At 50.3% G+C, this 13,983-nt stretch overlaps 1 protein-coding gene across 1 annotated transcript in view; it reads left to right on the top strand.

Annotated features, from left to right (window-relative positions):
• Positions 1-1,559: 1,559 nt before the first annotated feature.
• The window catches only part of slc24a1 (solute carrier family 24 member 1), a 53,443-nt gene continuing 41,019 nt past the window's right edge, over positions 1,560-13,983 (top strand). Inside the window, exons 1-3 of the mRNA XM_063065105.1 lie at positions 1,560-3,188; positions 7,585-7,601; positions 10,014-10,065. Of these exons, the coding sequence (XP_062921175.1) occupies positions 1,560-3,188; positions 7,585-7,601; positions 10,014-10,065 (1,698 nt within the window). The remainder of the gene's footprint in view (positions 3,189-7,584; positions 7,602-10,013; positions 10,066-13,983) is intronic.

Here is a 13,983-nt window from a genome sequence, read left to right as displayed (position 1 = left end):
ATGGATCATGTTAGCATTCATTTCAAAAGGTCTAGAATATAAGAGCAAGGATGTGATGCTGAGAATTTATAAGGCATTGGTGAGGCCTCACCTTGAGTATTGTGAACAGTTTTGGGCTCCTCATCTTAGAAAAGATGAAGTTTCACAAGGATGATTCCAGGAATGAAAGGGTTATCATACGAAGAACGTTTGATGGCTCTGGGTCTGTACTCATTGGAATTCAGAAGGATGAGGGTGGATCTCATTGAAACCTTTCGAATGTTAAAAGGCATCGACAGGAGTTGATGTGGAAAGGATGTTTCCCATGGTGGGAGAGTCTGGGACAAGAGGGCACAGGCTCAGAATAGAGGGACACCCTTTCAAAACAGAGATGCGGAGAAATTTGTTTAGCCAAAGAGTGGTTAATTTGTGGAATTTGTTGCCACATGCAGCCGTGGAGGTCAGGTCGTTGGGTGTATTTAAGGCAGAGATTGATGGGTTCTTGATTGGACACAGCAGCAAAGGTTATGGGGAGAAGGCCGGGAACTGGGATTGAGGAGGAGATTGAAAAAAGGATCAGCCCATGATTGAATGGCGGAGCAGACTCGATGGGCCAAATGGCCTATTTCTGCCCCTATGTCTAATGGAGATCCCGATTTGTGAAGGTGCATCAGTCAGGTTGGTTGCTTACTTTCGCATCGAGCTTCATTCATTAGCGAACTGCCGCTGACAACAATCGCTCGCACCTGTTCGTCATCCGCCAACTCTCAGCCTACGGAAGAGCAGCTGCCCCCAACTCTCTGATGATCAATCGCCTGACGATGCCCTCACCAAGCCCCCGGCCCCCGGCGACCCTGGGCAACCTCACCAACCCCACCCCATCCATTCTACCAGTCACAATCTCAAAATACTCCAACAGGTTAACCAATCACAAATCCACGCCGATTCCGCTCTGTAGTTTCAGAAGGTGACGGGATCAGTTAGCATGACCGCCCGCAGAAACCCGCTCCAAACCGAGAGTCTGGTACGTCCCGTCTCCGGAGCCGGGGGGGGGGGGGAGGAGGCGCGACCGGCTCGGGACAGGAACAGCAAGCGCGGAAAGCGGACCGGGATTCTTCGCTGTTTTACAGAATATTTAATGGATTCTGATTAGAGTTGTTCGATTATTCAGAGAGTAAATTATTTCGGTTTCCATAGAAACCGATTCCTGAGTCGCTTTTCCTTTTCAGAAATGAGTCAAGATTGTGGAAGCCTGGTTAACGTCGGCCATTCGGTTTTGTCACTCATGGGGGCCGTCTCCCGTCTCCGGCAACAGGATGAGGTCAGGGCAAGCGCGCAGACAGATCTGCTTACAGATCCCGGCTTAACCTGCCGCCTTCACCAGCTCCTTAATCTATCTAGACCGAGAAGGCGAAAGCTGGCAGATTCTGAGCCAGTGTCCCTAGAAATGTGTCCGTAACGCAGGGTCGGGGCGTCACCTCCTCCTACCGCAGGACGGGGAGCGCGGCCGGGGCAACACTGATGGGCGAGGTTTAAATCTCCAGCACTGGGCACCGACCCGTGAACTTGGCGGAGCCGGGATGTACCCGGGTCGCAGGAGAAGGCTGAGTTGGAACCGGGTGGTCTTCCTGCTCTCGGCGCTGACCATTTGCTCTCTGGCCCGCTTCCCCATCGGAACCTGGTCCGATTCAGCACCTTGGAGAGCGAAGACCGGAGAGAACCTTTTCTCTTACGGCCGGAGATTGCTTGAAGTCACGGGACCTGGCAGCGCCCGCACGGAACACCCCCGGCCCGAGAACCCCAACACCGGACACCCCGAGACCGGGAACCCCAATACCGGACACCCCGAGACCGGGAACCCCAACACCGGACTCCCTAGGGCCGGGAACCGCAACACCGGACACCCCGAGATCGGAAACCCCAACACCGGACTCCCTAGGGCCGGGAACCCCAACATCGGACACCCCGAGACCGGGAGCCCCAATACCGGACACACCGAGACCGGGAACCCCAATACCGCACACCCCGAGACCAGGAGCCCCAACACCGGACACCCCGAGATCGGGAACCCCAACACCGGACTCCCTAGGGCCGGGAACTCCAACACCGGATACCCTGAGACTGGGATCCCCAATACCGGACTCCATGTGGTCGGGAATCCCAATACCGGACACCCCGAGACCGGGAACCCCAGTACTGGACACCTCAAGACCGGTAACCCCTTCACCGCACACTCCAGGACCGGCAACCCTTTCACCAGACACCCTGGGACAAGGAGACCCCTTTCTGGGGTTCTTGGAACCAGGAACCCCAATACCAGCTTTCCAGGACGAAGAAACCCCAATACAGAAGTTCTCGGGAGCGGGCAGCCCGGGTCCACTTTAACCAGAGTCCCGGAACTATGGCCCCATTCAACCGCGGCTCCGTCTAACCAGACCAGCGCCGCCGGCAGAACGAGCGGGATGGCGAGAGAACCGGCGGCGTCGGAGAAGCCCCGACTGAGAGGATGCATTCTTGTGGGTAACGAGATCGTCCCTGCTCCCGGGACCGCTGCCCCGGACGGCGGGGAAGCGGACAGGGACGACGAGTCGGGTAGCAGTCGGGAGCCGCCGCTCGGCCACACCAAGGGCGAGTACCCGGTGGACGTGTTCAGCGTGGAGGAGCGGCGCCGGGGCTGGGTGCTGCTGCACGTGCTCGGCATGGTGTACATGTTCATCGCTCTGGCGCTGGTGTGCGACGAGTTCTTCGTGCCGTCGCTGGGGACGATCACGGAGCGCCTGGAGATCTCGGACGACGTGGCGGGAGCCACCTTCATGGCGGCGGGGGGCTCGGCCCCCGAGCTCTTCACCTCCCTCATCGGGGTCTTCATCGCCCACAGCAACGTGGGCATCGGCACCATCGTGGGGTCAGCCGTCTTCAACATCCTCTTCGTGATCGGCATGTGCGCCGTCTTCTCCCGCGAGATCCTGCACCTCACCTGGTGGCCGCTCTTCCGCGACGTCTCCTTCTACATCCTCGACCTGATGCTGCTCATCGTCTTCTTCCTGGACAACGTGATCCGCTGGTGGGAGAGCCTCTGCCTGCTGGCCGGATACCTGGCCTATGTCGGCTTCATGAAGAACAACGGCGCCATCGAGATTTGGTTCAAGCGGCTGCTCACCAGCAACACCAGCGTGGTGAAGGTCATGTCCGCGCTGCACGGCGCCAAGGTGAGTGAGAGACCCGCCTCGCCCCGGAGCGCCCATCCCTCCTCTCCCAACACCGGCCACCCCACAGCCCGCACCCCGCTCCGCGACCCTCGCCCTACCCCCGCCCCGCGCACTCCTCCCCGCCCCCGAGTGAGTATCAGCGGGAGTGACGGTGAGGGTGAGACTGAGTGTGAGTGTGGGTGAGAGAGAATGAAGGTGAGAGTGTGTGAGAGTGAGAATGAGTGAGTGAGAGAGTGATAGTGGATGAGAGTGAGAGGAGTGCGACTGAGTGGGTGAGAGTCAGAGTGGGAGTGAGAGTGAGTGAGAGTCAGAGTGGGAGTGAGAGTGAGTGAGAGTCAGAGTGAGAGTGGGTGAGAGTCAGAGTGAGTGAGAGTCAGAGTGGGAGTGAGAGTGAGTGAGAGTCAGAGTGAGAGTGAGAGTAAGAGTGATAATGGATGAGAGTGAGTGAGAGAAGTGAGATTGTGATAGTAGATAAGAGTGGGAGTGAGAGTGAGTGAGTGAGCGTGAGAGTGAGAGTGGGTAAGTGTGTGAGTGTGAGTGTGTGTGTGTAGAATAGGAACTGAGGGACTGGGCCAGAACAGGACAGAGACAGGGATTACTCAAGTACTTCAGAAATAAATAGGCGTAGCTTGGGCCGGATCAGGTCCCTATCTTTGATCTGGAGAGTGAGTGTAGAGTTGGGGGGGGGGTGGGGGGAGACGTTCAATGTGAGACAGGTTCAGCCAGGAGAGTGTGTAGTAGCGTGAGATGGGGTGGGTCGCGATCAGTGAGGACTCTCAGCCCCCACAGCTAAGGGGTGATGTTGACAGGACTTCCATGGTGAAGTGGGCCATTTGGGCAACATGGCAGATGGTATCATAGATGCCCCACACAAACTACAGGGGCAGCCCTGAGCTTCTAGTTCCCTCTCCATCCCCAGTTCCCCCTCCATCCCCAGTTCCCCCTCCATCCCCAGTTCCCTCTCCATCCCACATTCCCTCCCCATCCCCCATTCCCTCCCCATCCCCCATTCTCCCTCCATCCCACCTTCCCCCTCCATTCCAATGTTACTCTGACCTTTTTATTTTGTAGCCCCCTGCACTATCCAGTGAATCCCAGTCTCGAGGAACAACACCTTCTCTTCCATCCAAGCATGCCTTGGGACTAAATGATGGATTTAGTTCTCAGATAACTCACTTTTTTGGTCTATATCTGGACTGGCCAGGTTCGCCATAAGGTCCCCATTATAATATTGGCTGTTCTTCACACTGCCCAACCTGCTGGACATAGCCAGCAGTCTCCTGGAAATGACAATCACAAAAGCAAGGAGATGCTGGAAATAAACAGGGAAAATTATGAAAACGCAGAGTCTGTGCAAGGAAAAATAGAATCCATGTTTCCCATCATCAGAATAGGGAAAACAAGGAAAGAAGGCCAGTTGAGATTTGGTCTCCCGTCCCAAGGGCTTTCAATCAGAAACATAGACTCAGTGTCTCTCTCCACAAATGCTGGTTGACCTGCTGAGTGTTTCGGTGTTTATTTCGCACAGTTATGTTGCTTTATCAATGTAGAATTCTGCTCAATTCACTCTCCTGTTCAGCACATGTCCATTCTTGCTTGTCTAAACGTCAGCACTATGCTTTAGTTCTCAGAACTTTACTTCCTAAGATGTGGAGCTACATTTTGTCTTGGAGAGATGTTCTGGAGACCAATATGCCCCTCCAGGTGGGTTTGGGAATTTCTCCCCCCTTACCCAATCTCCATGTCATCCATTCACTAGACTCCATCAATGAACTCTTGCCTGAATCTGTCCACCTATTCATTCTCCTTTAAACTTCTGTACTGAAGAATGGTGGGTGACGGGGTGGAGATATGTCTCTACCAAAGGAGGTGTAAGGCGCTCCTTCCCTCCGCTAGCCTGCAGGTCACCCTTGGGCAAGGTGTAGCACCTGATCAGGGTCACACAAAGCCACGGGAGCAGGTGGTAGGTGGTCGTATGAGCAGCTGGTGCATATCACAAGTCCTGGTTATGCGACCACTGGCACCAGGCAGACAATCTCGGAAGAGTATTGATAATGACTGGGGCCACCCGTCTTGTTAAGACACTGCCCAGAAGAAGGCAATGGTAAACCACTTCTGTAGAAAAATTTGCCAGAACGCTCATGGTAATAGAAAGACCGTGATCGCCCACGTCATACGACACGGCACATAACGAGCGAACGGAAGAATGACAACAAACTATCTTGAATCTTCCTCTAAATATCATCACTCCTCTTTGCTTTCCTTCCTTGAACAACCTCTAACAGCAGCTCGTCTCACAGGGACTGTTGATAATTCACTCTGATTAATCCTGTCTTACCTTGACCCATCTTAGAATGATTACTGCGGGGCTTTGCAGGAACTTATGGAAGTGGCGTGCTGAGACACCGCGCGCGCGCGCGCGCACCGACATGCATACGCGCGCGCGCACACTCACTCGCGCGCACGCGCACACCTACGCACACACACACACACACACGCGCACACTCAGTAGCCAATTTACTAGCTATACCTGTACACCTTCTTCACAATGCACATCAACCAATCACGTGGCAGCAACTCAATGCACAACAGCGTCTAAACATTTGAAGCAGGTTTATTTGTTATAGAGTCATGGAAGCATAGAGAAGGACAGCACAGAAACATACCCTTTGGCCCATCTTGTCCATGCTGAATCACTTAATCTGTCCAGGCCCATCGACCTGCACCCAGTCCTTACCGCTCCATACCCTTCCCATCCATGTACATATCCAAACTTCTCTTAAACATTGAAAACGAGCTCGCATCTACCACTTACGCTGACAGCTCATTCAGATCAAATACCAGACTGGTAAGAAAATGTGATCTAAGTGACTTTGACTGTGGAATGATTGTTGGTGCCAGATGGGGTGGTTTGAGTATCTCAGAAACTGCTGATTTCCTGGGATTTTCACGCAGAACAGTCTCTAGAGTTTATTTCCAGAATGTGACAGTTCTGTGGGCAAAAACGCTTTGTTAATGAGTGAGGTCAGAGGAGAACGGCCAGACTGGTTCAAGCGGACAGGAAGTAGACAGTAACTCAAGTAACCACACGTACAGTATCTCTGAATGCACATGTTGAACTTTGGAGTGGATAGGCTACAGGAGAAGAACACCACACCGGGTACCCTGCCTGTAGATAATAAATTCACCACCATGTGTTAACGAAAGCCGAGGGGTTCTGTTCACTTTGTATAAAGCATCACCACCTCCCCCTCACCCCCACTGACTTCAGAAGTAAATCTTTACACCATCTCATAGCCATTTAGACCACACAAATATCTTGAAATTGACCACCTGTTTAACCCCGTAGACATGTGTAGGAAACTATCCAGGAGAAAGCAGGGAGTCTGGGGAGAAAGACCAAAGTCTGTACAGATGAAGGGATGGCGGAAGTCCCAGGGTGAGACACCACAGCGTGACCGAAAGGCCAGTGTACAAAAGGCAGCGGGAGGGACCCAGAGGTGAGACAGAGATTGGGGGGTGATGGGTGGACCCTAATAAAGGAAGGGGTTTCAGGAAAAGCAGACAGGTGGGAGGAATGGAAAAGAGACACCCTAGGTGGACTGCTGGAAGTTGGAAAGAAAGATTAGATCAGTTTTATTTGTCATACGTACAAGTGAAATGCTTCGTTTTTGTCAAATCAAATCAGTGAGGATGGTGCTGTTACCTGACTTTTGGCAGCGGCGCAGCGCGCCCGTAACTTACTAACCCCCACCGGTAGGTGTGTGGTGTGTGGCAGGAAACTGGAGCACCCAGAGGAAATCCACGTGGCCACGTGAAGAGTGTACAGACTCCTTTCAGACGGCAGCAGGAACTGAACCAGGGTCATCGGTGTTGTAACTGCGCCAGGCTAACCGCCGTGCTATCATACTGCCTGTGGAACACCAGAGGAGCGAGTCACCTAAAACTAGACCAACTAATATTCATACCACTCGATTACAGGCCACCCAAGCTGAATGTGAGGCTTGTCTTCCAGTCTGTGTGTGGCAGAGGAGGAGACCAGCGGCAGACAGATCAGAGTGGAATGGGAAGGGGAGCTGAAGTGATGCACCAGCAGGAGCTCTAAGTGGTCATTACAGACAGAGTCCAGGTGCTCAAAGTGGCCACCTCCTCGGCACTTGGCCTTCTCTGAAGTAGAGGAGGCCACACTGGGGGCATGAGGTGCGACATCCAGGTTGGGGCAGTGCTGTGAATCTGTGCCTCACCTGGACAAGCTGCTTAAAACCCTGGATGGTGACGTGAGAGCAGTGGAGAGGTGCTGGATCTCCTGTGGTTGGTGAAAAGGTGGGGTGAAGGGGGGTAGAAATGGGCAAGTGGAGAAGGGAGTCACAGAGAGGGTGATTCCTGCAGAAAGTAGAAAGGGCTGGGGAAGATGTGGCTGCCGTTGGGATCTGTTGTGTTGGAAGTGAAGGCTTGCTGGATGAAAGTTCAAGATTAGATTAATTTGACCTTTTCTGTTTGGGAACATGGTGAAGTGTTGGATAGTTGGGTGGAGTGTTGGGTAGAGAGTTGGGTGGAGTGTTGAATGGATAGTTGCGTGGAGTGTTCGGTGGAGTGTTGCATGGAGTGCTGGGTGGACTGCTGGGTAGAGTGTTTGGTAGACTGTTGGGTGGAGTGTTGAGTGGATTGTGTTGGGCGGAGTGTTGAGTGGAGTGTTGGGTGGGTAGTTGGGTAGAGAGTTGGATGGAGTGTTGGATGGAGTGTTAGGTGGATTGTTGGGTGGTGAGTAGAGTGTAGACAGGCAGGAAATAGAGATAACATGTGTGAGGATGTCCTTCCATGAAGGACACACTTCCTGAAGGAGGAGAATTCAGAAGTCCAAGAGCAGAGAGTCCCTTGATAATAGATGCAGCAGAGACCAAGAAACTGATAGAGACCAATGGAATCCTTCTAGGAGACAGTGGGAGGAGGGGCAGCCAAAGTAGTGTAGGATTATGTATAAAGCAGATAATATACATACTGTTGTATAGTAGATACATTTCTTTTTACACAAGAGATGCTGGAGATGCAAAATAACACATACAAGAGGCTTGAGGAACTCAGCAGGTCAGGCGACGTCTATGGAAGGGAATGAAGTGTCGATGTTTCAGGCTGACACCCTTCCTCACGTGTACGTTGAAACAGACAGTGGAAAGTGACGTTTGCATCATATCAGATCAGCGAGGCGAGGATGAGCTGGGGGCAGCTCGTAAGTGTCGCTATGTTTCCAGTGCCAATATTACATGCTCACAACTCACTGATCCTACCCCGTATGTCTTTGGAAAGTGGGAGGGAACCGGGACACCCGGAGGAAGCCCACGTGGTTACGGGGAGAACGTACAAACTGCTCACTGACAGGAGCGGGAATCGAACCTGGATCTTTACTGCTGGGTCTGTATGGCGTTGCTCTAACCCCAACAATACTGAGATCGTGCGCATCCTGAGATGGAGGCAGAGGGGCCTAGGAACGGAAAAGTGTAAGAAATGAGGGTGAGCTGAATTCAGCGGCAACTTGACAAGATCCACAGATGGCAGGAGACAGCACCAGCTGTCGATGCAGCAGAGAAAGAGCTGAGGTGTGGTGCCAGGAGCAGATGGAAAGGTAGGTGTCGTGGGGCCCATTAGGGTGCCCATGGCTTCACCTTCCGTCTGTAGCATGTGGGAGAAATCCAAAGAAAAGTTGTTGAGGATGAGAGCCAGGTGGAAGAGACAGTCGGAGCTGCCTCCCGTGCATCTTGTGACCTGGAATCAGCGCTCGCCGTTCCCCGCCACGCCCAACGACCAGCTCAGCCGCTCCTTGCACCCCCGGTCACACAGTGATGACTGAATGACAGCATTATGGGCGGAGTCAAGAAGAGGCCCCGCCTCTAATCAGTGATGACCTTTGACAGGAGGCAAAGGTGGGGGCGGAGCTTCACTTACTTTCAAAACTATGAATGATTTCAACAAGTTTGAAAATATTAAATACTTAAAGAGTTTTTAAATGATCTATCCAGGAAAAAAATCTAAACTAAATAAAACACCTAGAAATAATTCAGTATTGAAATGATAAAAATAACTTGCCTTCCCCTCTCGGTTACTCGGCTGAGCAGCGTGAGGTTTCTCTGGGGCACAGTTGTAGGGTTCTGTGCAGCTTAGAATCAGAAAAGGATGCAGTTATTCTCAAAGGCTGAAATATGCTGTAGCTCGTTTCCAGGCAGAGACGGGAGCCCCTTCCCCAACTGCTCAGAGTTCGCCTTCTGGTTTGCGAGAGCATTTTGGACCTTGTTCCTTGACCAGGCTCTGAGCTCCAGTTTTGAAACCCCTCTGAGTTGGGATGTCTTACTGTGAAGATTTGGAAAGAATTATTAAAGGTTAAAGTAAATTTATTCTCAAAGTACATTGAGTATGTCACCATATACAGCCCCGAGATCCATTTTCTTGCGGACAATCACGGTAAATACAGGAATCACAATGGAATTCATGAAAGAGCACACCCAACAGGACTGACAAACAACCAATGTGCAAAAGAGAACGAAGTGCAAATACAAAAGGAAAGAAAAAAGGAAATGATAATAATAAATAAGCAATGAACTTTGAGAAGATGAGATGAAGAGTCTTTGAAATGAGTCCATAGTTTGTGGGAACAGTTCAGTGATGGGTCAAGTGAAGTTATCCCCTCTGGTCTGATTAGGGGAGGGAATGAGACACACTGATCTAACCTGTCCCAAGGCAACATTTTCCATTCAAAGCTCTGCTGAAGCCAGTACTAGAGAATATTTGGTTGGTGAATAATTTCCAATTTCTCTTTCCTTACATGAAGAAGAGTAACGACTCTGAGCCCACTGCTGAAGAAGTGACTGATAATAACAGGCTCAAGGTAAAAACCAAACCAGACTCAGGTGAAGGCTTTAGATTACAGGGGTTCACAACCTTTTCTACCCACTATTGGGAACCCCTGCTTTCGAAGGTTTACAAAGAGAACTGTGGTTTCATGGAGTGAATCTCTCTCACTCTACAAACCAAGAGTCCCAAGCTAAAAGGTGAAAAAAAGAATAGATTCTCAGTTTGAGTGAACCTGGTCTAACAGAGAATCGTTAGCAGTTTTGTCCATAGCTCTGGGGGTGCTAGGGCACAGGGTCATAGCATCCAACAGGGGTTGTTGGGTGGAGAATTCTCACTGCAGAGGGAAGCTGGGAGAATGAAGACACTACTCTTCAGCACCTTAAACCTGTTTCCCCTTCAATGAGGCCATGACTGATCTGACTCTAACCTCACCTTTGCACGTCTGCCTGCCAGAGGCAATCTCGCACTGCCTCACCCATCGTATGCAGCACTGCTTTGCGAAGATCTGAAGACTCTGCTTCCATACCCTTTGAGGAAGGATGTTCCAGAGCTTCCTTATCCTCAGGGAAATATACCCACCTCATCTCTATCTGAAACAGATCACCCTACGCCTAGAAACCTTCACCAGAGGAAACATTTTCTCTGTATCCATCACATCAAAACCCCTCAGGGTCTTCCGTTTCAGTCACGCTCCTGATCACACTTCTCAAGTCCAGCAAGTCCAAGGTCTTGTTTGTTGAACCTTTTCTTGTTGAGACAACAACCTGTCCATTCCAGATATTGTGTAATAAATCTTCTCTGAACAGCTTCTAATGCAAGGATGTAGTTCCCAGATAACGCGACACTGTGCCTCACACTGGTCTTGCCAATGTCCCATCTGTAGCTGAAACTTGTCCTCCCTTCCCCCTGTGGCTTTCCTGATTATTTCCTGCAGTTGTACACCAGACATTTACCAGGAATCCCTGGCCCCTCTGCATCTCTGATGTCTACAACCTCTCGTCGGTTGGGTAACACATTCCTTTTTTGTTACTCCTGCCAAAATAGACACATTTCACATTTCCCTACAGTACAGCATCTTATGTCTCAGTCGAGTCCCTGCTCACTTTTCTGAAGTCCAACAAATACAAGATCAGAGTAACACCCTCAAAATGCTGGAGGAACTCAGCAGGCCAGGCAGCATCTATGGAAAAGAGTAAACAGTCGATGTTTCAGGTCGAGACTCGTCAGGTCCAGTTCGTTTAACCATCTCTTGGTAAGACATCGACCTGTCCATTGTAGGCATCTTGTTGTAAATCTTCTCAGAACAGCTTCCAATGCATTAACACCCATCCTCAGATTTTTCAGGCCTTTTGCTCACTCAGTTAACCCAGCTATATAAGAATATAAGAAATAGGAACAGGAGTCGGCCATCTGGCCCATCAAACCTGCTCCACCATTCAATAAGATCATGGCTGATCTGGCCATGGACTCACCTCCACCTACCTGCCTTTTCCCCATAACCCTTAATTCCCTTGCTATGCAAAAATCTATTCAACCTTGTTTTAAATATATTTACTGAGGTAACCTCTACTGCTTCATTGGGCAGAGAATTCCACAGATTCACCACTCTCTGGGAAAAACAGTTCCTCCTCATCTCCATCCTAAATCTACTCCCCTGAATCTTGAGGCTACGTCCCTTAGTACTAGTCTCACCTACCAGTGGAAACAACTTTCCTGCCAGTACCTTATGTATCTCTTTCATAGTTTTATATGTTTCTATAAGATCTCCTCTCATTTTTCTAAGTTCCAGCGAGTTCCAGCGAGTACAGACCCAGGCGACTCAATCTCTCCTCATAGCCTAACCCCCTCATCTCTGGAATCAAGTGGGTGAACCTCCTCTGCATCTCCTCCAAAGCCAGTATATCCTTCCTCAAGTATGGAGACCAGAACTGCATGCAGTACTCCAGGTGTGGCCTCACCAGTATCCTGTATGGTTGCAGCATAACCTCCCTGCTCTTAAATTCAATCCCTCTAGCAATGAAGGCCAACATTCTGTTTGCCTTCTTGATAGCCTGCTGCATCTGCAAACCAACCTTGTGTGATTCATGCACAAGGACTCCCAGGTCCCTCTGCACAGCAGCATGCTGTAATCTTTCACATCCTTTTGTAGGGTTCTTATATCCTCGTACAATCCACGTTCCCACTCCCTGCTCTCAGTATACTTTACACCACATTCTCAATGCAGACAGACATTTCCATCACTGTCTGGTTCCTCTTCACCAACCAATCTTCTGTCCATGGCAATGCAGGCCCTCCTACTGGGAGCTTTTATTTCTGACTCTCACCTTTGATGCAACTTTCTAGATAATACATCCACTGAGTCCCCTTAATCTTAGTGCAGATTACATCCTCCAAGAACTTCCAGTACCAACATAGCATTCCCAAAACCTACTAGCCCTAGCCGTACGGACTAGATGGGCCAAAGGAACTGCTTCTGTGTTGTAGTGCTCTATGATCCTCTGCCTCCATTTCCTCTTCAAAGGCACCAAAGTACGAGCTCCCAGTTCAGCTAGCGCTTGGGTTGTGAGGCAGGCTTGGGGATTTATGCTGCAGGTACCTACTGAAGCCAGTCAGAGCTCCCACACTTCCCTCAGACACACCTAGCAGAAAAAGCTAGGAGAGTGAGTGGGGGAGTTGACTGACGCAAGTGTTTGTGGAGTGATGTCTCACAACCGGATGTGGAGAGGATGTTTCCTGCTGTGGGAGAACCCAGAACCAACTGTGAGGCAACGTTGCAGCTCTATTAAAACCCTGGTTAGACCACACTTGGAGCATTGTGCTCAGTTCTGGTCTTCTTATCACAGGAAGGATGTGGAGGCTTTAGAGAGGGTGCAGAGGAGACTTACCAGGATGCTGCCTGGATTAGAGAGGGTGCAGAGGATATTTACCAGGATGCTGCCTGGATTAGAGAGGGTGCAGAGGAGATTTACCAGGATGCTGCCTGGATTAGAGAGGGTGCAGAGGAGATTTACCAGGATGCTGCCTGGATTAGAGAGGGTGCAGAGGAGATTTACCAGGATGCTGCCTGGATTAGAGAGGGTGCAGAGGATATTTACCAGGATGCTGTCTGGATTAGAGAGGGTGTCTTATGAGAAGAGATAGAGTGAGGTGACTTGATAGAAGTCTGTAAGGAGATAAGAGGCATAGATCGAGTGGACAGTGGGAGACCTTACCCCAGAGTAGAAACGGGTGATACCAGAGTCCACAATTGATTAAAGGAAAGTATGGGGGAGGAGGAATATCAAAGGTAGGTTTTTACACGGGTGGTGGAACGCCCTTGTCAGGGGAGGTGGAAGCAGACACATTAGGGATGTTTAAGACTCTAAATGAGGCACATGGATGAAGGGAAAATGGAGGGCTCTGCGGGAGGGAAGGGTTAGATTGATCTTAGGGTAGGTTAAAACGTCGGTGTAACAAGGTGGGCTGGAGGGCCTGTACTGTTCTGTATTATTCTATGTTCAGGAACTGTTTAAAATGACAGGACTGCCCGTTTAAGACTGAGATGAGAACAGTTCTTTCTCTCAGAGAGTCTTTGAAACTCTCAACCCCAGGGGATGGAGAAAGCAGAGCCTTTGAATTATTTTTTAAGGATGGTTGATAGATATGGGCTAGTCAAGTGGATGAGAGGAGCCTCAGGGCAGCTGGGAACACAGATTTGAGGTTATACCCCGATCAACTGTGGTTTTACCCCCTTCTCCTAATTTGAATCAGATTCAGGTTTAATATCACAGGTGGACGTCATGAAAGTTGTTGTTTTGCAGCGGTGCATTGCAATATATAACAATAAAAATGATAAATTATTACAAGTATATATAAAAATTAAATTAGTAGCACAGAAAGAGAGGAAAAGTCGTAAGGTAGTGTTAATGAGATCATTGTCCATTTAGAAATTGGATGGTGGAGGGGAAGAAGC

Source organism: Mobula hypostoma, chromosome 13, assembly GCF_963921235.1.
Source record: "Mobula hypostoma chromosome 13, sMobHyp1.1, whole genome shotgun sequence".
Lineage (NCBI taxonomy): Eukaryota > Metazoa > Chordata > Chondrichthyes > Myliobatiformes > Myliobatidae > Mobula > Mobula hypostoma.
The sequence above is the reverse complement of the archived record's forward strand: the minus strand, read 5'-3'. Positions and strand labels throughout refer to the sequence as shown.